The 25,918-nt window shown below is 42.4% G+C and overlaps 1 protein-coding gene across 7 annotated transcripts in view; it reads left to right on the top strand.

Moving 5' to 3' along the window:
* birc6 (baculoviral IAP repeat containing 6) overlaps nucleotides 1-25,918 on the top strand; it is a 125,895-nt gene that overhangs the window by 31,616 nt on the left and 68,361 nt on the right. For 2 of the 7 annotated variants that reach the window (XM_042432637.1, XM_042432634.1), the window contains exons 29-59: nucleotides 154-506; nucleotides 613-832; nucleotides 970-1,106; nucleotides 1,281-1,418; nucleotides 2,171-2,298; nucleotides 2,518-2,649; nucleotides 3,733-3,948; nucleotides 4,034-4,217; nucleotides 5,522-5,695; nucleotides 6,232-6,365; nucleotides 7,692-7,845; nucleotides 7,942-8,058; nucleotides 8,156-8,316; nucleotides 9,006-9,132; nucleotides 9,272-9,382; nucleotides 10,479-10,737; nucleotides 10,882-11,453; nucleotides 11,852-12,027; nucleotides 12,117-12,213; nucleotides 12,419-12,613; nucleotides 12,717-12,917; nucleotides 13,089-13,368; nucleotides 13,466-13,722; nucleotides 14,760-14,868; nucleotides 15,170-15,406; nucleotides 16,228-17,092; nucleotides 17,235-17,378; nucleotides 19,416-19,545; nucleotides 21,402-21,533; nucleotides 21,887-22,048; nucleotides 22,197-22,370. In XM_042432637.1, coding sequence (XP_042288571.1) covers nucleotides 154-506; nucleotides 613-832; nucleotides 970-1,106; nucleotides 1,281-1,418; nucleotides 2,171-2,298; nucleotides 2,518-2,649; nucleotides 3,733-3,948; nucleotides 4,034-4,217; nucleotides 5,522-5,695; nucleotides 6,232-6,365; nucleotides 7,692-7,845; nucleotides 7,942-8,058; nucleotides 8,156-8,316; nucleotides 9,006-9,132; nucleotides 9,272-9,382; nucleotides 10,479-10,737; nucleotides 10,882-11,453; nucleotides 11,852-12,027; nucleotides 12,117-12,213; nucleotides 12,419-12,613; nucleotides 12,717-12,917; nucleotides 13,089-13,368; nucleotides 13,466-13,722; nucleotides 14,760-14,868; nucleotides 15,170-15,406; nucleotides 16,228-17,092; nucleotides 17,235-17,378; nucleotides 19,416-19,545; nucleotides 21,402-21,533; nucleotides 21,887-22,048; nucleotides 22,197-22,370 — 6,476 coding nt within the window. Of the gene's footprint in view, nucleotides 1-153; nucleotides 507-612; nucleotides 833-969; nucleotides 1,107-1,280; nucleotides 1,419-2,170; nucleotides 2,299-2,517; nucleotides 2,650-3,732; nucleotides 3,949-4,033; nucleotides 4,218-5,521; nucleotides 5,726-6,231; nucleotides 6,366-7,691; nucleotides 7,846-7,941; nucleotides 8,059-8,155; nucleotides 8,317-9,005; nucleotides 9,133-9,271; nucleotides 9,383-10,478; nucleotides 10,738-10,881; nucleotides 11,454-11,851; nucleotides 12,028-12,116; nucleotides 12,214-12,418; nucleotides 12,614-12,716; nucleotides 12,918-13,088; nucleotides 13,369-13,465; nucleotides 13,723-14,759; nucleotides 14,869-15,169; nucleotides 15,407-16,227; nucleotides 17,093-17,234; nucleotides 17,379-19,415; nucleotides 19,546-21,401; nucleotides 21,534-21,886; nucleotides 22,049-22,196; nucleotides 22,371-25,918 lie in introns of all 7 variants that reach the window. The other 5 variants (XM_042432632.1, XM_042432630.1, XM_042432631.1 and 2 more) reach the window with 4 other exon arrangements.

Genomic DNA, 25,918 nt, shown 5'->3' with positions numbered 1-25,918 from the left:
CTCAAGCATTAGTGAAAAAGAGAGATTTTTAAATGTGGCCTAAAATAGGAACAAATATATATGGGAAACTTCTTTGTGACACTGGCCATGCCGTAACATTTGGGATTTTATTTTATGGGTTGATAAAATCTGTCCTCTCCTCTTGTTCATCAGGTACAATCTAGCTTGCCATCGGCTGGAGACCCTCCTGCAGAACATCGACTTGCCGCCTCTCAACAGCGCCAACAACGCCCAGTACTTCTTACGTAAACCAGACAAGGTGGTGGAGGAGGACCAGCGCGTCTTCTCAGCCTACCAGGACTGCATCCAGCTGCAGCTGCAACTCAACCTGGCTCACCACGCCGTCCAGAGGCTGCGCGTGTCACTGGGCGCCAGCCGCAAGTCGCTCCCCACAGCCGGGGCTCCGGAGGCCCAGGAGCTGGTCCACAACTCCTCCACAGAGCAGCTGAGGACCATCATCCGCTACCTGCTGGACACACTGCTCAGCCTGCTCCACTCCAACAACGGTAAGCAGGGAACTGGACAGCTGTTATGTTCCCTTAATAAAACCCGTGGAAGATGGAGAGCATCCTGATTCACACCTCATTCACTCATGCGTCGGTTTGTTTTCAGGCCACTCGGTGCCCTCGGTGCTCCAGAGTACCTTCCATGCCCAGGCCTGCGAGGAGCTCTTCAAACACCTTTGCATCAGCGGGACGCCTAAGATCCGTCTTCACGCCGGCCTGCTGCTGGTGCAGCTGTGTGGAGGCGAGCGCTGGTGGGGTCAGTTCCTCTCCAACGTATTGCAGGAGCTCTACAACTCTGAGCAGCTGCTCATCTTCCCCCAGGACAGGTAGGGACCATAACATTCCATACACGTGCCCCCCAAGTTTTACTGCTTGATGTTGAAGATGATGAAAAAGCTTATGTGCAGGCAGTGTTGGATGCTGCAGATAGTGACTTAGTATTTTCCATCTCTCTTCATCTCAGGGTGTTCATGCTCCTGTCCTGCATTGGCCAAAGATCTCTAAGCAACAGTGGTGTGTTGGAGGGTCTCCTCAACCTCCTGGACAGTCTGCTGTCTCCACTACAGCAGCCACAAGCTGCTGCCCAGCGCAGGACTGAAGGTAAAGCAGCCATCATCACTGTTGTAAATGTGCATTTCCAGACATTTTCTGGAGCAGAAATTACAGAAAGGGTTGTACGTCTTTGTGAATATGTACATTAACAGTTAGTCATTTGGCAGATGCTTTTGTCCAAAGCAATGTACACATGAGTTTGGTTATGTGTGTGTTTTCCAGGTGTTTTGGATATCCCCATGATCAGCTGGGTGGTGATGTTGGTTTCTAGACTGTTGGACTATGTAGCCAGTATAGAAGATGAAGCCTCAGGTGGGAAGAAGCACCTTGGAGGAAAAGAGCGGGAGAGAAGTTTTACAGGTACATGAACTGCATAACTGTCCTTAAAACTTCATGATTTAACTTTAACCATTACTTTCATTATCGATTAATCTGTTGATTATTTTCTCGATTAATCGATTAGTTGTTGGGTCCATAAAATGTTGCTCACTGTTTCCCAGAGCCCATGGTGATGTCTTGAAATGTCTTGTTTTGTCCACAACAGTCCAAAGATATTCACTTTACTCTCATAGAGGACTAAAGAAACCAGAAAATACTCACATTTAAGAAGCTGGAACCAGAGAATCTGGACTTTTTTTTTCATAAAAAATGACTCAACCCGATTAATCAGTCCTCAAAATAGTTGGCAATTAATTTAATAGTTGGCAATTCATGGATTAATCGTTGCAGCTCTACCTACAATGTACATGTTTCATTCCACAACAGCTTTACTTTCTGAAGTTGTAAAGTCCAAAGAACAGGAAAAAAATGTAATGTCATTGACAAATGATTGATCACCATTTTATATCTAATGCTGCTCGGATCTCATTTGTGTTGTAGGAGAGTTGGCTTGAGTAGGCTCTTATTGTAAGACTTTGATACAATACACGTTTTTTCAAAGCACTCTTAACACACTCTTCCTCAGCTGCTTCCAGCAATGTAATGTGATGTGTTTGCTCTTAGCAAACACATCACATTTTCTTCCAAAATGTAAATTTTAGTCCAGCACTTGGTGTGTTTGTGATTGTATGCGTGATTTAACTCTTTTTTTTTGGCGGGGATCTATCTTCCAGGCATTCAGTGGAGCTTCATCAATAACAGCCTTCAGTCTCAGAACTCCAGCAGGTCCGCTAAAGGCAGCAGCAGCCTGGACAGACTCTACTCCCGCAAGATCCGCAAGCAGCTTGTCCACCACAAGCAGGTAAATGTGTCTCACTCCAACACCAACACACCTTTAAACCCACACTCACAAATGTGTGTTTTGAACAGCCAAATTTTTAAATATAAAAATATATGATAATGTACATACAAGTCTGTCAGATCTGTGTTTGACTCCTTTGCACCTCTCATGAAGCTGCAGCATGAGATGAGTTGTCTGCTTTTTGCAGTGCGTATGTTTATCGTGCCCTTTTTATTGTAGCAGTTAAATCTATTGAAAGCAAAACAGAAAGCTTTGGTGGAGCAGATCGAGAAGGAGAAGATCCAAAGCAACAAAGGCTCCTCCTACAAACTGCTGGTGGAGCAGGCCAAGCTCAAACAAGCCACATCAAAGGTGAGCAGCTCATCATTTACTGCTGCACAGAGCTCATAGCGCACTAATGACTGTATTAGTTCATATTCACTACTCTCATCAAGCTGGTTTCCAGCAGCATCAGGCAGCTGTTAGAACTGACAGTACATTACCTGCCCAGCACCAAACAGCAGACAAGAGTTAGAGACCAGCCAGGGGAGCCAGATGTTTTTCTCAGGAGTTGGTGGAGACCAAAACAGAGCTAACATGTGGACACAAACACAAGTCCAGATAAATGCTAATGTTCTTCTGTGTCTGTTGAGTGTTTGCTAACAAATTTATCATAGAGTTTTTGTATGATGATATTATATTAGGGTTTTGTTTACAGCTGGTTGTACTGCCCCCAAGTGGCAAAAAAACAAACTATTATTTCAGCTTTATGATGAATTATTTTATTACCCAGACTGTCAATTTCATTTACAACTACTTTCTGGTGTCATTTTTATTTACCATACCTTATTTAAGTAAGATACACAGTTAACAGTACAATTCACCGACAGCTATAATTAACATTTTACATATGTTAAAGGAATAGTTCGGAAAATTCATTCCCATTCTTGCCAAGAGTGAGATGAGAGGAGTGACATCACTGTCATGTCTGAGTGTTAGCTATGGAGCTGCAGCTGTGAGTCCTCCATTCTTGATGCTATGATAAGTTAATGGACAGCTCCAGCAGTAATGCAGACACATGAGAGTGCTGTTGACCTTCACGTATAGCTCTTGACAAGAAAGCAAATAAGCAAGTTTCCTTAAATGTCTTATGTCTTCATTGATGTTTGTGGGATCGTAAAAAATTCAGTGTTATCACAATTAGTTGCTTTTGTATACTTTATAAAAGTTATTATTTGATGGTATGTATATATTAAACTACCACTGGTTTCATCACATGAATCAATAATGCACATACTTGTTTTTATAGCTGTTCAATAATAATACAATACTAACAAGAATGTAAATTGAGTGGGATTTAAAGTGGGGCTGGTTTGGAGAAAAATCTGTATAGCTCCTCTAATGAAATCTATTGATGCGTCATAATTCTATGTTTGTCCTCCCTCCCTCTCTCAGCACTTTAAAGACCTGATCCGTCTGCGACGGACGGCAGAATGGCCCCGCTCCACACTGGACACAGAGTCCACAACAGCCAAAGAAGCCCCAGAAGTGGAGCCCCTGCCCTTCACACTGTCTCATGAGCGCTGCATCTCTGTGGTGCAGAAGTTAGCCCTCTTCCTCCTCTCCATGGACTTCACCTGCCACGCTGACCTGCTGCTCTTCGTCTGCAAGGTATTCATCTCACAGTTATATACGGACTCCTTCAGTCCAGTAATCTGTACATATCCGTAAATACATCTTCTTGTTGCCCCCTCAGGTCCTGGCTAGGATAGCCAACGCCACCAGACCCACAATCCACCTGTGTGAGGTGGTTTCTGAGCAGCAGCTGGAGCGCCTGCTGCTGCTGCTAGTGGGGACGGACTTCAACCGGGGAGACATCTCCTGGGGTGGCGCCTGGGCACAATATTCCCTCACATGTATGCTGCAGGACATCCTGGCAGGTGTGTTTAGTTTGCTCGTGGTTAGGATCAGGCTTTAGAGGAGCATATTCTACTGAAACTTGTCTTCTTTATCTTTTTGACAGAAAAAAGCTTGATAGAGGAAATTACATTGGTCTGGTCATGCATGATTTACAGAGAGTTTTATATTGTTGTCAAACAGTGTGTTTACATGCACTTCAGTAACTGGATTACAGTCGGCTTTCTCCACTAAGCTGATTTCTGAACTGTCACATCAATGAATTGAACTGTAATTGGGGTAGAGGATTAGAGAAATCTGATATTCCCAAGTAGATTTCTCCTGAGGAATACAGATTTCTCTGCCATGTCTACATGTAAAGTACTCATGTGACATGACAAAAAACTGCAGAAAGGAGAGATCATTATATGGAGAGATGCATCCTCGTATTTAAAATAAGTCTGCACAGTCCAACCAAAACGGAAAGCAACTCATAGTTGCCTGAATAAGTTGTAACATTTGACTGATGATGATTGATTGTACAGTTCAAATCAGTAAGCCAGGCTTCTAAAATCAGGTCAGGGGTAAGAGAGAAATCTGGTTACTGATCTATATCTATATACTGATGTATGTGCAGATTTACAGTAACCAGGTTACCACAGTGCATGGAAACGTGCTGAAAGTTATGGTGTACATACATGAACTGGAATTCTCAATTTCTTTCACATATCTCATTTTTGAGTTAAAACAATTACTTGATTATCAAGTGTTTGATGGACAGAAATTGAACCTGTAAATATTTTAGTAATGTGTAAGCAATTATTCAAGAAAAAAGGCAATCATTTGATGGTTCCAGCTGTTGGACATTCATAACAAACAATTTGAAGATATCACCTGAGCTTTTTAATATTTTCTAATGTTTCATAGACCAAGACATGAATCTATTAATTTGAGATAACAATTGATAAAGAAATGAATCGTTACTTGTAGCTCTAACTTAATTAGCTCTTTTTTTCTTAAATATTTGCTATGCCAGCTGTTATTTTGCAAGCTTGTGTCGTATGCAGATGATTCTGCAACATCTGGGAAATATATCAGTGACGTCGCTCATACTCTTACAAATCCTGAAAGCTGACCAATACAGGAAGCTAGTTTTGGTATTTAGAATTCTATTGTGTACTTTAATGTCATTTTTACATCACATGTTTTGTGTCTTTAAACATGTCGGGACCATGCTGGAAATGAGTGTCTCTTGAATTGGAGTGGTTTTGTAGATTCATAATTATATCTGATTGTATCTATAAACCTGTTAATCCAGAACAAGTGTAAACTTTGTGATCTATCTCAGGTGAACTGCTGTCTCCGGGCTCTCTGGACGGCATGGATGAAGTGGCGGTGGGTGAGGAGGCCGGGGCCTTGTCCTCCTCAGCGGGGGTGGATTCGGACGACTCCCTGCCCCAGCCGGCACCCATCCCTCTGGTAGAGAGCATTGACGAGGCCCTGGTGCCTGATATCATCGCAGGTACTACAGGGACCTCCTCAGTATTCCAAAGTGCGTGGGTAGCCCCGTCCATTCTCCACACCTCCCACAAACACCACACTGATGTTGATATGAACCCACACTTTGTATCACAGCAATATTTATTATTTGTCTGGTAAAATGTTCTTCTTTTTTTGTTCATAGATGCATGTTTACTGTTTTCTCGACAGAATGGTTGTATGTATATTATTATTGTATTAGTTCTGCCTGCAGGAGTGGGAGTTCAGACATGTAGATTCAGAGCCATTGTGGGGAGTTTGAAGTAGAAGTGTCATTATGACGCTTGCATTATTTTAGTGTATAGTTAATAATATGTGTGATGATATAAAGGGAAAGAGTGAATTGGGTCATTCCTGTGTCTTGTGCCTGGACTCTCCCTCCGCTTTAGGAGTTGAGGAGCTAACAGCTTGATCGGCATTAAAATTGCCCAGTAACGTGCTAAAGAAAGACTTTTCTTGCTTGTATGTTTTGGTAGTGTGCTTGCTTGGCAATATTAAAGCTGTTTTCATTATCCAAAGGTGCTCCACCTCTGTCATCTTTGGAAAAAGATAAAGACATAGACTTTGACTTGCTACAAGACCTGATGGATGTTGATATTGATCCTTTAGATATTGATTTGGAAAAAGATCCTCTCGCTGCCAAAGTGTTTAAGGTAGGTTGATGATGACGTTCTTCTGTTATTCTCTCTGTCATGACTTTGTAATGGGTTGTGCATTGATGTAATGACTCTGCAGCTGCTTTAGAAGCTTCAATAAACGGCCATGTAGCTACACCTGCAATGCAGTATTAGAACAGCTGAGAGAGTAAAGTCATTGGTCAGAATAATAGAAGAGAATCAACAAGAATTCAATCTCAATATAGTCATGTTTAAAAAGAAAAAAATATAACATTTCAAGAATTAAGTTGTAATTTTATGAGAAAATGGTAATGTGAGATAATTAAAGTTAAAATATTTCAACAATTCATATTTTTCACTTTCACAGGAAAGTTGCAGTTTTGTAATTTTACTTAGTCTTAATATTATGAGATGAAAACATGATAAATAGTTCAAATATAATATAATTTTAACACTCGATGAAAGATTTGGATGTTTATGTGAAATTATTATTATTGTTGAAATTTTCCCCCATAAAATGGAATAATTATTTTTGGTATAACTCTTGTAAAATTACAACTTTATCTCATAAATTCCACTTTTTTCATAACATATCACAACCTCCTAATCATATAGTTTGATGTTAGTGACTCATTAAATCCTTCAATTTGTGTTATGTGTTTGGTATAATAAAAGTAATAGGCCAACTTAGAGTTTCTGTTAGCCTGCATGTGTTGTACATACTTTATTTTTGACATTTTTAGACTAAAAATGAATTAGTTACAAATAATATGTCATTTTTTAGTCTAATTGGTGCTATAGGCCTCTGGTTGTACCCTAAATGGAAGATACTCACATATGTCTGTCAATAATAAGCCTTTGATATTTAAACAAAATGATTTTCCCTGAAACCTGCCCTATAGCTTCCTGCAGTTTCTTTAAACTAACTGTAGAATTATAAATCATTCACTTGAACCCTGTACTTAAATGTTCTCTTGCTCAAAGTCAACACTCATTTGTGAACTATTGTTAGCAGCAGAGAGAGAACACAAGCTAACAGTGCACCAGGAGCTTTACATTCACGTTACTGTGCAAAGTTGACCAACTTGCAAGCTGCCTAGTTTGTTAGCTAAGTGAACTGAAGCGTCACAGAAACTAAACTTGAGAATTACTGTATGAGGACATTGTAAAGGTAAAGTGATTTCTCTGCTTTATTTTGAATAGTTTTGAATTGATGTAATGATGAAATGTAGCTTAAGTTGAGACACATTTTACTTTGAGCAATTAAATCAGCATTTTGGATCTGAAACTTAATCTGTTGACAGACTGTTATTATTCTTGTCCTCATGTTTCTCATCCCCTCCTTCTCACATCTGTTCTCAGCCTATAAGCAGCACCTGGTATGACTACTGGGGTGCTGACTATGGAACATATGGGTACAACCCTTACATTGGAGGAGTTGGGATCCCAGTGTCCAAACCTCCAGTTGCTGCTGAAAAGCCCGGGTCACAGGGTCTGTCAGTGTCCGTGTCACAGGGTAAGCACAGGCTGGATTTTGCCTGAACAATATATATTTCTCTCCAGTCTTGACCTCTCTAGATGACCTTTGCTGTTCTGCCTCTGTGTTTGACAGCACTGGACGCCCGGCTAGAGGTGGGTCTGGAGCAGCAGGCTGAACTCATGCTCAAAATGATGGCAACTCTACAAGCTGACTCCATCCTACAGGCCCTCACTTCAAGCTCATCCACAGGTAACCACAGAATATCGCAGAAAGTAAGAAATGGTCATTTAAAAAAAAAAAATTCTTGTTAGTAAGTGACAAAATATATATGAATGTGTGCTTCCAGTGAGCCAGGCCACAAATGGGACGGATGACTCCCTGCTGAGGGCTCTCCATGGAGGAGGCTCTCCTCCAGGCAGCAGCCTGATGGTCCAGCCTTCCTCCATCCCCATGCTGAGTGCCTGCTTCAACAAGCTCTTCTCCATGCTGCAGGTCCACCACGTACAGGTCAGCACACGCTCTGTTGGAAACTACAATTCAGCACATTAGATTCAAATATTCAAAGCTCAAAAGTTTGTGAGCCTAGAATGATCAGCAGTTTTCTTGCCACAAATCCTGGATTGGATTGAAGTCTGCACTCCTGACTTGGCCACTCTAGGACATTTTTGTTTTGAAGCTAATCCTGTTTCACATTTAGAATTTAGGAATTTAAATGCCATAAAAATACATGTTATATTCTAAAAAATGGTAAATATTTCTATGGAATTTAGCTTAAGTTTCAGTAGACAACAACACCACACCATGCTGTGCTGTTATCAGCTGCTCCACCTAAAATCTTCAACTTGGGAAGAAAATGGAAAGCAAAATTCACGAGCCTCTGCACCATGGAATCATTTTCACTAAACACTCGCTTTCATTAAATCCTCTCATTCAGTGAATTTCCACTTTAACAATTTCAAGTGTTTTATGAAAATATTTAGATTTGATTACAAAGCAGCAGAGTCACCTGCAGAGGTGACACAAATGCTGTACATTAATCCCAAAGTCTGGGTCCTAAGAAACTTCATACCAAGGTTTTGATGCTGAATAACCTGCACATTTACTGGAGATTCACTCATTCGTCACTGTAAACTCAACTCAGTGCATATAAAGTCTTAACAGAAAGCAAAGTGAACTGATTTTTTTTTTCTTCTCAGCTGGAGTCTCTGCTGCAGCTGTGGTTAACACTCAGTCTCAACACATGCTCTGGTGGCAGTGAAGAGAGCGGATCAGACATCTTCCTGTTCAACGCCAGCAGAGTGCCCACCATCCCACTCAACCAAGGTCAGGACTCCACCACACTGTCTCTCCTTCTTACCACCTGTTATGTAGAACTGTAGAGTTTTGAGTGTACAAGACCAAAGAGTTTTTTTTTAGTTGAGTTATTTAAATGTATCTCTTCTGTCTGTTTGTGTGTGTCCAGCATCCATCAGCAGTTTCCTCACCGTGCTGGCGTGGTACCCCAACACCTCCCTGAGAACGTGGTGCCTGGTGCTGCACTCTCTCACCCTGATGACAAACATGCCAGCCTGTGGTCAGTACTCTATTATCACTGGTTTTGTTCAGTGTGTCATCAACACCCTTAAAAAGTGGAAGAACCCAGTCAGATAGTCACACTTCAGAGAGAACTCCTAAACTAAGCTAAAGGACTGGGTGGATGACATCATGTTTCATGAAAAAAGTAATTAAACTTAAGTCATGAGGCCTCATGCTAACCCTTAATCTCTTATTTTTTCTGTGAAGTTTGTTCATACAACAAGTCAGTTTCACTAAACTCTCTTAAATGACTGAACTTCATAAATTGCCCATTTTAACTAGACGAATGCCGCCCCTTCATGAGGTGTGTGTTTGTGAGATTTGATCATTAGCATAATTGACACCCTCAAACTACTTCATATAGCAACCTTATGCGTAACCCAAGAGTGAGAAGAAGAATTTCACACTGCAGAGCGTCAGGACCGTCAGGAGTTATATTAGGGGATGCAAAACAATTAGAAAATATTAATACAGCTGCCTCTGACTCCTGTCTGATTTAGGATTTCTGGTTTTAGAACTAAACTGCTTTGTGAATCATGCTTAAACCAAAACATTGAAGGAGTTCTAAAGTTACGGCTGATAGCTCCATTATTGTAAGAAGTTTTTCCTAACTTTTAGCCTGAAGACGTGTGTCTCCTGAATTCAGTCCCAGATTCACATAATTCTCACAGAAATGTCCATGTTTTCTTATTGGTTGTTTTAAAGGTTTGATTTGCTACATCATAGCATGTTTTTCTGCATTCAGTTCTTAAAATTTGGATGTCAGAGCATCCTTGAATGTACCATCAAGGTGGATTGATGAGTAAAATACCCCCTGCTCAAAAATACATTACAAGAAAATAATATACAGTAACTTGGACAACTGTGATGACTATGTCAGTCAAGTTTTAGGTCTTTTCAGTTTGTACTACAGTAATTGGAAAGAGCCTCATGGAGGATAAGAATTAAATCAAAAAACCAAGAACTTGTTTTTGAACAAAATGTGGAAGGTGAAAGTTGAAGGATCTGAATGCTTCACAGTATGTTTTTTCCCCTTATAATTCTACAATTCTCTGGAGTTGAATGATTTCTATAAAACCTGCCTTAACTTCCAGTCTCCAGCAACGGGATGAGCACTCAGGAAAGCACAGCACAGCAGATGGTGTGTGACCCCACCCTGGTTCATGTCCTGGTGCGCTTCCTGTCCGGCAGCAGCACCAATGGAACAAGCCAGCACAGCTCTCAGGTGGGACCCACCGCCACTCAGGCCATGCACGAGTTTTTGAGCCGCCTGCAGGTCCACCTGTCCTCCACCTGTCCACAGATGTTCAGCGAGTTCCTGCTCAAACTCATGCACATCCTGTCTACTGAGAGGTATGCTGTCACTTCTTGGAAAAGGTATTTTCCATCAATGTTTGCATGTTAGAGTGTAATCAGTCATTTTGACAATATTCACAACATGAGAAATGTAAGTAGATGTACTTAGAGTGGAACTAATGGTTCGTCCTGACCTTTCAGGGGTCCGTTCCAGTCAGGCCAGGGGCCGCTGGATGCCCAGGTGAAGCTGCTGGAGTTTACTCTAGAGCAAAACTTTGAGGTGGTGTCAGTGGCAACCATCTCCTCCGTCATCGAGTCCATCACATTCTTGGTTCACCACTACATCACCTGCTCTGACAAGCTGGTTTCACGAAGCGGTTCAGACAGCTCTGTGGGCGCCCGGGCTTGTTTCGGCGGTCTGTTTGCCAACATTATCCGGCCAGGAGACGCAAAAGCTGTCTGTGGCGAGACCACACGGGACCAGTTGATGTTTGACCTTCTCAAGCTGGTCAATGTGCTGGTGCAGCTGCCTCTTTCCGGAGACAGAGAATACAGCGGACGGCTGCCGCCGGCCGGCAGCGGAGCAGCTGATAGCAGCGTGTCGGACGAGGAGAAAGTCTGTGGCAGCAAGGAAAGCGTGGCTGGAGGATCCACGTCCAGTCAGGGTCCTCCTGCAGGTGTGGCTGACCTGGTGCTAGCCAACCAGCAGATAATGAGCCAGATCTTGTCTGCACTGGGCCAGTGCAACAGCAGTGCCATGGCTATGATCATAGGTAAGATGAACCCACAGAGATATCACTGTTGTCAGATGTGTCGGGCATTTCAGCGTTTTTTTGCTCATCGTTTTGATTTTCCGCAACTTTACATTTCTTGTTCACTCTCTCAGTCACTGACACAGACAGCAGACAGAAAAAGGTAGCACCGAGCCGGTAAACACAATGAAGCATTTAGCAGTTAAAGAGCGAGATATTTTTCTCAGGAGTTGGTAGACACCAGAAAAAGAGTGATCATTGTACTTCATCAGGTGAACACAAACACAACTCCAAACGAATGCTAAAATAGGCAAATGTTTGCTAACATGCTCAGCAAAGCAAGAGAAACTTGAAAAGGTTGATAATAATTTGAGCTACATCCCGCCTGCTGCAAGCTGACGGTCCTCTCCGTTCTTCAGGAGCCAGCGGTCTCCACCTGACCAAACATGAGAACTTCCATGGCGGTCTGGATGCCATCTCAGTGGGTGACGGCCTCTTCACCATCCTCACCACCCTCAGCAAGAGGGCCACCTCTGTCCAGGTCATGTTACAGCCCATCCTCACATACATGGCCTGTGGATACATGGGCCGACAGGTGAGCATGACTGACGCCGTAGTGATTAGATATGACAATACCTCTCGGAACAAATTGTGAACACGTGTTTTTAATGTTACATTTTGTAGGGGTCTCTTTCCACCTGTCAGCTGTCAGAGCCTCTTCTCTGGTTCATCCTCCGAGTGTTGGACACCAGTGAGGCTCTCAAGGCCTTCCATGACATGGGTGGGTGTATACACAGAACTTCATTGTGCTTCTTAACCTCAACTTCAGTTACCCCAACCTTCAATCTAAGTGACAAAAGTTTAACTGGCTGCATATTTGTCTGGGATTGATCTTGGTCTAGCTCTACCATGTTGTGGGAGATTTTATTTATAGCTGTGGTTCTTAAAGATATGCAGGTTCATATATCTTCCTTGTCCCTGACCAGGTGGTGTACAGTTGATATGTAACAACATGGTGACCAGCACCCGGGCAATTGTGAACACAGCACGCAGCATGGTGTCCACCATCATGAAGTTCTTAGATTCAGGTCCTGGAAAGGCAGCAGATGGGAACCTCAAAGCCCGAGTGATGACCTCAGAGCCAGACAACGCAGAGGGACTCCACAACTTCGCCCCTTTAGGTGTTTTCAGTTACTTTGGAATTTGTCACTTACTTTTGGACAGTATTGATCCATTAATCAACTTTTTTTTTGGATTCTAAATGATGTCTTCTGCTCTTCACAGGCACCATCACATCCAGCAGCCCCACAGCGCAACCAGCAGAGGTCCTCCTCCAAGCCACGCCACCCCACCGCCGGGCCCGTTCAGCAGCCTGGTCCTACATCTTCCTACCAGAGGAGGCCTGGTGTGATCTCACCATCCACCTTCCTGCCGCCGTGCTGTTGAAGGAGCTCCACATCCAGCCACACCTCGCTTCTCTAGCCAGTCAGTAGCACCCAACTGATTCACAGAAATAAATTCAAAAATATATAGTTTGAAGTGTTTTGGAAAGTGTAATTTAACTTTAAATATTACATTTGCAACAAACAAAAGTTTTTCCCTCTCACTTGGATGAAAACTCAGCAGAGATTTCTCTTTCTCCCTCCTGCCAACCAGCCTGCCCATCCTCTGTGTCAGTGGAGATCAGCGCTGACGGGGTCAACATGTTGCCGCTCTCCACACCAGTCATCACCAGCGGCCTGACATACATTAAGATCCAGCTGGTAAAGGCAGAGGTTGCATCAGCTGTTTGTCTGAGGCTGCACCGGCCCCGTGATGCCAGCACCCTGGGTCTGTCCCAGATCAAACTCTTGGGCCTAACAGCATTCGGTAACACCTCCTCCGCAACCGTCAACAACCCCTTCCTGCCATCTGAGGACCAGGTCTCAAAAACCAGGTACCAAAAATTGATCCTGGATTGAGAGAATGTCTGTTTTTGTTAGTGGTGTGTGTGTGTGTGTGTGTGTTGTAACCTTTTCCTTCTTCCTGTTCAGCATTGGGTGGCTGCGTCTCCTTCACCATTGCCTGACCCACGTCAGTGACCTAGAGGCCATGATGGCCAGTGCTGCAGCACCGACTGCCAACCTGCTGCAGACCTGTGCCGCGCTGCTCATGTCACCTTACTGTGGCATGCACTCGCCCAACATAGAGGCTGTTCTGGTCAAGATTGGCCTGCAGTCCACTCGCATCGGACTCAAACTCATTGACATTCTGCTGAGGAACTGTGCCGCCTCTGGCACCGACCCTGCCAGTGAGTCACACACAGCTGCTCAGTGTTAATCACAGGCAGTGAATCCACAGGTCCTAAAATCTTAAACTCTCCAGATTTATGGCCTTAAGAGGTCCTTAAATTAGGCTGTTAGACTTTGAAAGACTTAGACAAGACTGTATTTCACATGTTTTGTCCTGCCAGGTAGCAAGGTTTATACCAAAAGGCCCCACAAACAATTTGAATAGTGGGTTACGGTTTATTTTATTGGCCTGTCATTTTCCAAACATTTCCTGGGAAGTAATTTGTAACCAGAGAAAATGTTCAATTACTACTCTTTGAATGAATGAATTCTGTTTAACTGACAGTGTAACTGTAGTGTAAGAGTCTTTTAGTCAGTGCACAGCAGGTCAGCTGAACATGCAAAAATGTGTAACATGGAATATAATGTTTCCAATAATAATAAGAAACCAAATTACATAAACATAATATTAAGAAATGAACCAAGAAGTGACAAAATAATCCTGTATGCTGTGCTAACATAAAGGGCATTAATGTAAGCGGTCTGCATGGGTCTAAAACTGAGAGCCAGACCTGTCCTGTACCTGCGTCTTTAGGACCCGATCTGCCTGAACCTGACTGGTGCTACTACATTTGAGTACCAAACCTGACCCAAGATCTGTATTTTTTCTTTATATTATCCATTTCTGACTATTAGCTTGCCAGGCTAATGCTTGCATTGGCTGTCTCTTTTCCTCTACCCAATAGGCAATGACACACATGCATGCAGATGACTGGCACAGTCAGAAAGAGAAAAAATTTGAGCAGTTTGGTTTCATGCTTGGCTGGACTTCGGACTTGGTTTTTTTCACATGTAATATCACTCAAGTGTCGTTCCCCACCAAACAAACCTCCAAGCACTTACCTGTACCAAAAGTATCTGCCAAATAAATGTAATGTAATGGGTTTGGTAGCAGAACTCTGTACATTTACAGGAAAATGTCTAAAAATGATCTGAAAAATCTACCATGTGTTGGTGGTTCAGAGGCTTATTTTAGTCTGTGTTCCTGTCTTTGTAGACTTGAACAGTCCTCTGCTGTTTGGCCGATTAAACGGCCTCTCCTCAGACTCCACCATAGACATTCTGTACCAGCTGGGCACCACACAGGACTCAGGAACCAAAGACAGGTATGTGAAACATTCCATTTTTATCTTGACTCAAGCTGTCCTTACACCTTCCCCTATAAGATTAACACCCAATGAGAAACTGTTTTCTATCAAGGTGATATTCCAGACAGACTCATAAGATGATAGTAAAAAGTGTCCTCATACTCTCCTTGTCATCTTTTACTGTCACACACTCTTGTTTGTTGCATATAAATTCCAATGTGACACAGCTCACACTGAGGGACTGTGGAGATGATTGAGTGTTTTCCAAACCTTGTCCAGACTTATTTATCAAAGCATGCTGTGAATTTTAACCCTCCAGGATCCAGGCTCTTCTCCAGTGGGTCCATGACTCTTCAAGGGTTGCAGCCCACAAGATGAGCGGTCCTATGGGATACACCGCTAGCGGTGGTATCTCTTCCTCTGCTTCATCGAGGGAGTACGGCCTCCTCATGCCTTCACCTTCCCACCTCCACTGTGTGGCAGCCATCCTGTGGCATAGCTACGAACTGCCTGTTGACTATGACCTCCCTGCGCTGCTCAACAGAGAGCTCTTTGAGTCAGTCACTGTCTTTTTCCATATTGTTAAGACCATACATATTAAACATGACTTTCGTTAACCATGAGACACTTACTGGGCTAACTGATGCAACTTTATTTCATCCAATCTAGACTAAAAAGATTTCATGACTAGGATTGAATGTCTTGTGATTTCAAAATGATAACTTTGAAATATATCACTTGACCTAAATACAGTTTTAAGTTAAGTTTGTGTTTACATTTATAAAAACAGAATTTGGTAAATAATCATAAAATTATGTTTGTTACATGAGAATATGGTATTTGGTATTGTGGCTAAAATCTTTAGTAGGACAATTCCTCTTAAAAGTTTAGATATTTGATATCTTCTCACCAGTTTTAATATGTCCAAGTGGTCTTGACGTTATTACTGCAAAACAATCTCACATGCAGCCCTTCCAGCATGTAGATTCAGTGATTTGAGGCACTCTTCTTGGATGTTGAGTTTTAACATTAGTAGTTAAATGGTAGTAGCTGTTGAATAGCGCTCTGCTCTCTTGATTTTGGGGACTGCAGGTCTGATTAAACAAGTTGTTGAAACACCGGCGTAGTTTTCAGTTTGCAGGTGAAAAGTGGAGACATTTTACTGCAATGATGTTGTACATGCAAAAGTCCTCTGTATATGAACAAACATATACATATTATAGGGACTCCCACAGTATTACTGTTATTTGATAATGAATATAATATGTGGATGTGCTCCCTATCATTATATTATATTATATATCCAGCAGCCTTTTGAAGACTAACAACATAGATTCATGATTGATTATTAATTGCATTCATTTTCCTTCACTGCAGACTGCTGTTCAACTGGTCCATGTCATTGCCGTGCAACATTGTGCTGAAGAAGGCCGTGGACAGCCTGCTGTGCTCCATGTGCCACATCCACCCCAGCTACTTCTCCCTGCTCATGTCCTGGATGGGGATAGTCTCAGGGCCCAGCGCCAGTCACTCTCAAGCCCAGCACCGCCGCCTCGCCATGACCGATGACGGTAAAAAGCAGCACGACGCCAACACCAACGCCGCAGGTCTTACAGACGACTCTAAGCATGCAAGACCTCCCATTAACCTGTCAGAGTCCCAGTTAACCACACTGGCAGCTGCCTCCCAGTCTCCAGGAGCGATAGAGCAGCTGCTGGACTCAGGCTTACCCTCACTGCTGGTTCGCAGCCTGACCCAGTTCTGTGTCGGCCTCCTGGCCAGCGCCGACCTCCCTCTGCCCGCTGCCGCCGACAGACGTCACCACCATCACCACTACCACTCATCTTCCTCATCCTCACACAGCCGGCCACCCCTGGCTGCAGAGCTGGCTGCTCCGGTGCTGCGTTTCCTCACAGAAGTAGGCAACAGTAATGCCATGAAAGACTGGTTAGGAGGACCAGAGGTCAACCCGCTGTGGACAGCACTGCTCTTCCTGCTGTGCCACTCCAGTGCCAGTGCCAGTGCCGGGGCCAACGCAGGCTGTCAGCCTCTGGCCTCTGGTTCTGCTGCAGGGGCCCCTCCATCCCAGCCTCAGCCCTCAGGGTCTCGGTTCTCCTTGGCGTCTACTGGGCAGGCAGGAGGACTCACCACCCAGCAGAGGACAGCTCTGGAGAACGCCACTGTGGCCTTCTTTCTCCAGTGTATCTCCTGCCACCCTAACAACCAGCGGCTCATGGCACAGGTCTGCATAGACTATGACACTATTATTCATGCTTTGAAAATGTGACAGATAATTAAGGTCTTACTGGTATGAATGACAAGGTTTTCAAAAATGTAATCATTAGTCTCTTGATTGATTTTAAGACTGTGTTGTCTTGCTGCAGGTTCTATGTGAGCTCTTCCAGTCTGCACCCCAGCGAGGCAACGTGCCGATCTCTGGAAACATCTCAGGCTTCATTCGAAGGCTTTTCCTACAGCTCATGCTGGAGGATGAGAAGGTCACAGTCTTCCTACAGTCTCCCTGCCCGGTGGGTAGCTCTCTGTTCTTGAACATTCGCTGCCTCATAAGAAAAATACCGTGTGTTTCATCAATTCCATATTAGTTTTAAAACATTAGATGAACATTATAACCTTCAGAAAGGTAGGAACTATTTTATAAAACTGTACCATCAGAAAGTCCAGTTTAGACTTTTCACTATCAATGACTCACAATTATCTATGATAAAACATGATGTTGTTTAAATGGCACCAAAGATAAATAACTGATGCAATATTCACCTGTGACCACAAGGGGACAGCGCAGCAATATGAAGCAGGGGCCTCCTTTCCCATCACAGTTATCCCTTCAGACTGATGCATTCCTGGTATAATGTGTTCTGGATGACACTCTAATGATCCATATTTTACACAGCTCAATAATTGGTTGTCAGAAAAGCTCTTTTAGAAGTGTGTGCGTGCGATTGTGTCTGGGGGCTTGGGGTAGAGAAATTGGTTTTAATTACCCAAAGCAAGCCATTTTAACACCCTAGCTGTCTCATTGTTCTCAGTATTATGGGCTAATCTTTTTTTTTGCCCGCCAGCGAGGGGACTACTGGTGGCAAGGTCGAGTGGTTGGTCCATACAAAGTGTTTTAACAACAGCTACCCAGATTGACATGAAATTTTATTCGAGGTATTTATTGTACCCAATACAGTTTTGGTGAGCCCCTAAGTCGTGGCACCCCCTAAGGTGTGCTCAATAAACATTCCTCAACATATGTGTAAAGTTTCATGTTGATTCAGTAAAACAACATGAGTTATGGCCAATTTCCTGCCCTGCCCTTTGAAGTTTTTTGATTGATGGCAGCCATGTTTTTGGATTGTCTATCTGTACAATAGTACAATTATCTACAATAGCTCAAAAATTGTAGAAGTAATGAAAAAACAGATTTGGTCAAAATTCAAAATGGCAGAAAATTTTATCTATGCACAAATGGGTGTGGCTTATACAGATAGATTTGTCTGGAAACACAGTATCTATGAGAAAGATTTTGTTTCTGAGACTTATGATTCAAAAGTTAAATTCCAAAATGTAAGGTTCATTATCACAGCGCTACCATCTGGCTGACATGAGTGATTATTGGTGCCTGAATAGTGGGGGGCCATAGGAACCCAATGTCTTTCAGCTTACTGTTATGGTTTTGCAGCCCACAACTTGATCATTTTTCTTCAGTCTCACTGCTCTCAACAGGGTTTATTTTCATCATTAAATCTCTGATAAACCCACTGTACACTACCTGCTTAGCACCGAACAGCAGACGGACAAAGTTAACAACAACCTTGTAAACGCAGTGGAGCATTTAGCAGCTGACGAGCCAGATGGAGAGTGAATTTTTGGACTTAGATTTATCATGTGGCCACAAAAATGACTCCAAATGAATGCTAATGTTTCTCTGTATATCTGCTGGATATGTAAAACAGCAACTGTTTTGTAATACATTCACCATATCAACTTTATAATATAATATGTCAGGTGTAGTGTTCATAGCTTGTTGACCTGCCGCCAAGTGGCCCAAAAGAAGAGAAAAATCAATGAATGCAGGTTTAAAGTCCAGGGCTATAGTGTTATTCAGAGGCTCTACATGTGTCTCTTCAATTGTATGTATTTATATTACTTTCTCAAACATTGGCAGTACTGTGCCGGCACCCTGAAGGCTACAGATAGCAGTATATGCAACTGGCAATGTTGCTCATGTTTAACATTCATGTAGGCTGAGAAAAATTGCCAACTGAAATAAAGGCAGACAGAGAAGGATGGGAGGAGGAGGAGAACAAGCCAAGACTGTTTCTTTTAGTCTCAGTAAGAATACTGTATGACAGCACAGACATCTCTTAAGAGACTTTAAACCAACTGTCTCACCAACTCGTTGACTGGTCCATATATCAAATTAAACGAAAAAAATATCGGCACTGTATATTAGTTACTGCTCACAGTATTTCCTTGTTTCTGAAATGTCCTGTAACTCAGCTGATTGTTTGTATTTGTACAACATGCCAACACCAAACCTTTTTTGTCCCTTGTCTCAGTTATACAAAGGACGCATCAATGCCACCAGCCACATGATCCAGCATCCCATGTACGGAGCAGGCCACAAGTACCGCACCCTCCATCTGCCCATCTCCACCACACTGGCAGAGGTCCTGGACCGGGTTTCTGGTATGTATCAGTGAAGAAAACGTTTCACGCTACAACCAGACAAACAAAACCAGAGTTTGAAATACTGCATTTAGCAGTGTTGTGTGGATACAGCTAGTAGAGACATTAGAGTAGTAGTAGGTGTGTAACGGGACCTTTTTTACCTTAACTTCAGAGATAACTAGACCTTTATTTCAAGCACTTTTAAGGCAGTCCTTTAGTTCTAATTTCCTGCTTTTGAAGATATTTAGTTATACAATATTTAAATTATAAGTCTGTCCTCTAATCTGCTCCTATTTTAATTTACTGTTAATCCAAACTCATCACTTCCTTCATGTTGACGTGTTGTTTTAATGCATTCAATATAATGTACTTTATGTATTTCCACAGCACTAATTCCATCAGTACAACAACAGTAATATCACACTCACTTACTGTTTTCATTCACTTATTATTGCAATCACTTCTACTTTTTCAGTTTGATCTGTAAACCGCTGTGAAGCACTTTCTTCCTGCACTGATGTTTCAAATTCCAGCATCTTAAATGGCATCATTCTACATTTCCTTGTAGGCATTTAATATGAACCATTTACAGGAAGTGTTTAGTTTCACTGACGGTATCTTCACAGCAATTATGAAAACATTCGTATCTCTGCTAGAAAATACAAGCACTTTTGTTGTGCTAATGGAATTAGTGCTGTGGAAATGTACATTATGCTGAAATGACCATGTGAGCTATTACACTACAGTTAAATCCACTTGGCCTTTATTTTGGCTCCATCATTATTTAAATGTCGGCTTCTATTGGAGAATTTACACTACACATAACACCTCACAAAAAAAGCACAGAAATTGTGACATTTATATCTAAAATAGTCAGAAGTCACTCTTCTCCTCACACTAGTATGTTTCCAGACCACCGTGCATATAAAGCTGCAGCCTCCTCTGTTTTCTTGGCTTGGTTTCATATAAAACATAGGAATAAAACATGCATCATTTATACTGTCCACACATACATACGACACCTAACATATTGTGTAAATATGAATGATTTACTATAATATGTTCAGGAGATGTTTAACCTTCCAGTTCATACAGGAATGATACTATTAAAGTAAACACTACAGTAGGTTATACTGTACTGAAATGCTATACTGTTGCGGTGTGTTGCTGGGCTTGACTATATTCACCATCTGAATGTATGTAAACATGTTTATCAGAAGGATATTTGCAGATTGTATGAGGGAATATCTGAAACTTTCTGTGCAGGCGGTAAAACTGTGTGAAACCACAGCAGTTTTCACAGTGAATTACTATCAAGCACCGTGAAGCCTTACTACCAGCTTCATCAATATTGCGTAGCCTCACAGCTGGCGAGAGTGTAGCTCACACACCAGGACACTCACACAGCGTTTAACAGGGGAAACCCACTGCTGGAGTTCTGCTTCACCATTCAGGCTTTTTATCCCTTTGGTTGTATCTTAAATTTTTAAAAAGCATCTTGAAGTTAATGTGTTATGACAAGCTTCTTCCACAACAAACACAGAGGCACATCATCTCACTGAACACAGTTTCACTGCTGTTTGTGGCTTTTATGAGTGTGTTTCTCAGCCTGCAGAATTAAAAGAATAAACCAGTTTTTTTTTTATTGGTTTAACTATACCTGGTTCATTTATGTGTGTGTGTGTGTGTGTGTGTGTGTGAGACGTTCTGCCTGTACCACTTCTTACTTTGAGTTACCGCACAGAATTTCATGTACTTCTTCCGCCGCCCAATACTTATTGTTTTAACCAAAAATTATTTTCCAAATGATGTTGCAAAAAGTAAATAGTATTTCACTCAGCTGATTTAATTCTGTCCTCTGTTCATCCACTCAGACACACCCAGCATTACAGCCAAGCTGATCAATGAGCAGAAAGAGGACAAGGAGAAGAAGAATCATGAGGAGAAGGAGAAGATGAAAGCTGACAGTGGCTTCCAGGACAACTACAGTGTGGTTGTGGCCTCAGGTACTTGATTCTGTTCTGTATTTGGTTCCAGTGACTCTCCCCTTAATGCCACAAATTGTTGTCTTTTTACATCTCTGTTGTGTCTTACTTTTTGAGCTTTAGAGGTGTTGGTAGGTGCATTTTTTCCCCTTTGGACCAGGCTGGGTTAGCTGTTTCACCCTGCTTTCAGTCTTTATGCTAAGCTAGGCTAACCACTCCTTGACTCCAGCTCAGTACCTCAGCACAGACATGAGATTGATATGAACATATTAGCTTAAACTATTCCCTGTATAACCAACATTTCTGATGACGATCATGCCCTTGATGTTTTCACGTTGTAAATGATTGTTGTGTCACTCCGTCTCTGCCATCAGGCTTAAAGTCCCAGTCCAAGCGAGCTCTTTCAACCCCTCCCCGACCTCCATCAAGGAGGGGTCGCGTGATGAGCGACAAGTTGACCGCTTCATCCGGTGTGGACCCCTCAGCCAAAACCATCAGCGTGCCTGTCTTCCACCTCTACCACAAGCTGCTTCCAGGTACTACATATAGTATACACATGCAAGTTTAACATGTCGGCTCACATCTGGCAGCAGAGACTCCAGATGTTTGAGTCGAGCACTGAAATGAAGCAGCCACACATCTCGTGTACGTTCTCATATCGGTCGCCCTGTCCCTCCCTTCCAGGTCAGCCCCTCCCGCCTGAGATGACTCTGGCCCAGCTACTGACGCTCCTGTACGACCGCAAGCTGCCGCAGGGCTACCAGTCCATCAACCTCACAGTCAAACTGGGCTCCAAAGTCATATCTGACCCTGGCCTATCCAAGACAGACTCTTTCAAGAGATTACGCACTGAGAAAGGTACTAAAATGCAGCTCTGCAAGACATGATTAAGGCTTCTCTTATGTTCAAACAATATACCAATCTGCAAAAAGTTTTATTCTTTACTCCACATGGTTCAAGTTGGTCACTCTTTACAAGTTTGTAAAAATGTGCTAGCTTACAATATGCTCTCCTGATGAAACATTAGATAATATATAATAATATCCAATTTTTTCAACACTAGTCTAAATAACTAAAGATTATTAGATTATATAACTAATCTAAAATCTAGATTATATAACTGAAGATTAGCATCTTTGATCTTTGACGTCATCATATTTATAAGAAAGCTCTCCTGCTCTATTTACATTTACCAGGAAATGTATCAAAGGTTATCAAAATGGATTTATGGTCACTTTCACATTTGGTACAGGCCCCCCTGCGAAAAAAGATGAATTATTGTGTTGTTTTGTGACATTACAGGAACTTAATTACTGTATGGCAGCTACATTTCATCCAATCTGCAATGATTCCTGCACCCAGTCTAGGACCAGCAGCCACTTTTTGTTTAGGTGGTGACTCTGTGGTTGTGGAATGTTTTCCACTGTTCCTCTAATATGTTAACTACTGCTCCTTTTTGATTTTTAGACCACGTTTTTGAACTGAAAATCATCTAGATAGAAAGGGGTTTTCGACTTGAAACGCAGGTGCAGTCTAAAAGCAACCCATTTAGACTGTACCTGCATTGAACCTGCTGCAGTGAACATACAGTCCCGTGGCTATTACTCTCCTCCTGCGTCAAGATTTAATGGAGTTGTACTTTGGTCAGGGCTCAGCTCACCTGGGCTATTTCCTGGGCTGCTTTGAAAAGAAAGGCTTTGAAGTCTGAAAGCTTGTGGAGTGGTTTTTGAGCACCGACTGTTCAATCACAGTCGCTCCTCTGCTTACCTTTGCAGCCCTGAGGGAATTAAAGCTTTTTGATCCGTAGATGTTGCTTTTGTACAATATTCATGGGATTTTTTAGATGTTATTGTAGCATTCATGTGTGTTCAATGGCATATAGAAACATTTTGTTACAACAGGGATGCTGCACTCAATATTGTCGGTCATTTTTGGCTCAAGGGAGCTGTAGTTATAATTTAATTTGTAGTTATTTTCCCCTCACTGTCTTATCCAGTGAGGGAGACGATGAAATGGGCTGTGTGATGCTGAAGGACATGGGATCAAACTGCTGACCCTCCTGTAACCACAAGGCAGCACTGGCGGTTCACAGAGGTGGTGACTCTAGGACTGGTTATATTTAGCTATCTGATTCTGCTGTCTCGAGGGTCAATGCTAGGTCAGACTCATTTTTAACATCAATGTCTTGCTTTTGATGATGTCAGCGCTGGTGAATCTGCAGACCTGCTCAGATACCTTTTAGTGCGCTGGCCGTGTTCTGTCCACGATCTATAGTTTCCCTTATTAAACCGGGATCTCATTTGCTTGGATGACTTTTATGATGTATGGTTGGACAGTTCGGTATCATAGTTAGTATATAGTTGTTCATCTCAGTAGATCTTTTTCATGAAAGCCATCTCAACCTGTCATAGCAGGAAAAGTGTCCCAGTAAGCCTTGCAACCACATCATATGATCACCAGTAAAGACACACCAGAAGCTGTTTCTGACTGGACCAGCTTAACAGTAGTATACAAATTAACAGTGTGTCCTCTAAATATTCAAACATCTTCAGGAATAAAATGCTTTTCTAGCGCTTGAACCTTTGATATCAACATAATCTATGTCTGTACTCTTGCTAGAACACTTTAAAGTGTTACCCACGCTGCCAGCTAGTGTTTACCAAGTGAAGCAGCACTAATATTGACAACAAAATTTCTGCCAGATGCTCAGCAGTCTTCTGGTGCATCTTTTAGTTTCTAACCACTGACTTCAGTTCTTCCTAAAAACTAACGATGGCCTGGACATTTTACTTTGTTTGATGAGCTTTCTCCATTGCACTTCTTTTAAAATATTGGTTTATACCAATGAAGTAGAAAAACTCACCACCAAACTGTCTGGTGACCAGTGGAAACAAATGTGGCACCCGTGACAATAGCAACATTTGATGTTAGTTTTGTTAAGCTCCTACAGTGGAAAAGTTCTTTAGTGCTCCAGGATTTTTACCACAAAAGCTACTTGTGTGCCTTCTCTCATTTTTTACTGAGGCTTTTTTGGCCATTAAGATGAAAGCCGGTCAAAGCACAGAGCAGCTAAACTTGATTATTTCTAAGGATGCAGACACTTTACTCACTGTGAAAGAAGACATTTAGGCTCAGTTGTATAGCTTCCCTCTGTACAGACTGCAGGAAGCTGCCTGTTGTTCCTCAACCTTGGCATTCCCAAAATGAGTGGGTACTGCTTTTCCACCTTCCTTTCATTGAACCCCCCCCCCCCCCCCCACACCCACCCATTCTTAAAGTAACCACTTGATGAGGACACTCATTATCTTCATTTAACCAATATGTCCTTCCTCTCTGTGGCTGCTGAATTCAGATAGCCTGATTATGAGCTGTAGAGATTAGACACCCAGTAGCACTGAAAGACTAACAAATAACACAGATTAGCAGCCCAGTGGAGTCTCTCCCTGATCCAGACTTTGCTGCAGAGGTTTCATTCTCTAAGTGAATTCACAGTCCGCTCAATATGTCTTGTAAAGCTGTTCCAGTTGTTTTTGCCTCTGAAAGAAATGACCCGGAGTTACATTCTCAAGGTGCCGTCTGCCTTAACGCACTCACATCATATCTGGCACAAGCTACATTTAACTACTCTAGCGTTCCCTGAGATATGGTCCCGGAAACCTTTCAGATTCGTTCTCTGCTTCTCCAGAAAGCTTTTTAAGGCAGATAAATGAAGGGAAAACGGCAGTGACCTCTGATAAAGACGGTGAGACATTTCCTTTAAATTCACTGCTGAGGCTTTCAGTTGGTGGAAATGCAGACTCCATTTACGTCAGTCTCCTGTGTACGCTCATAGGCACACATACCAACATGTTCTTCCACAGAATCGGTGCCTAAAGGCATCGCTATACTTCAAAAGTTCTCATCGAATCATCAAACAGCGTCCTCATATTTCTGTCTTTGGAATTAGGGGGCTGCGTCTATCAGTTTTTACAACTTTGCGACAATCAGTCATTCAGAACAGGCATAAACACTTAGTACAGATTAACTCATTTGAAGAGTATTAAACCCTCTAATAGCGTTGTCAGAAGAAAGTCTCCCTTACCGTATGTCCTCTCCTCTTAAACAGAGGAAGAGCTCAACTGTTTTGTCATTTGCCTCCAAAAATGTTGCTTTTCATTTTAAAGAAGAAAATCATTTGGCAGAAGTGCTGTTTAATTATTCCTCAGGCAAGCTGCCAAACGACCCTCTCGTCCTCCCTGAAAACAGGAACATTCTCTAATCCTGTTTTGGAAGTTCAGACACGTTAATCTCCGTTCTCAACCTTTTTATTCACAATCCCAGTGACTTTTTAATTCATCACCAAAGAGAATGTACGGGGGTAGAAAAGAAATCCCCCTGAGAGAGATGCAGAGAGCAATGAATCATCT

Source organism: Thunnus maccoyii, chromosome 14 (assembly GCF_910596095.1).
Source record: "Thunnus maccoyii chromosome 14, fThuMac1.1, whole genome shotgun sequence".
NCBI classification, from domain to species: Eukaryota; Metazoa; Chordata; class Actinopteri; order Scombriformes; family Scombridae; genus Thunnus; species Thunnus maccoyii.
This window is presented reverse-complemented; position numbering and strand designations above follow the sequence as displayed.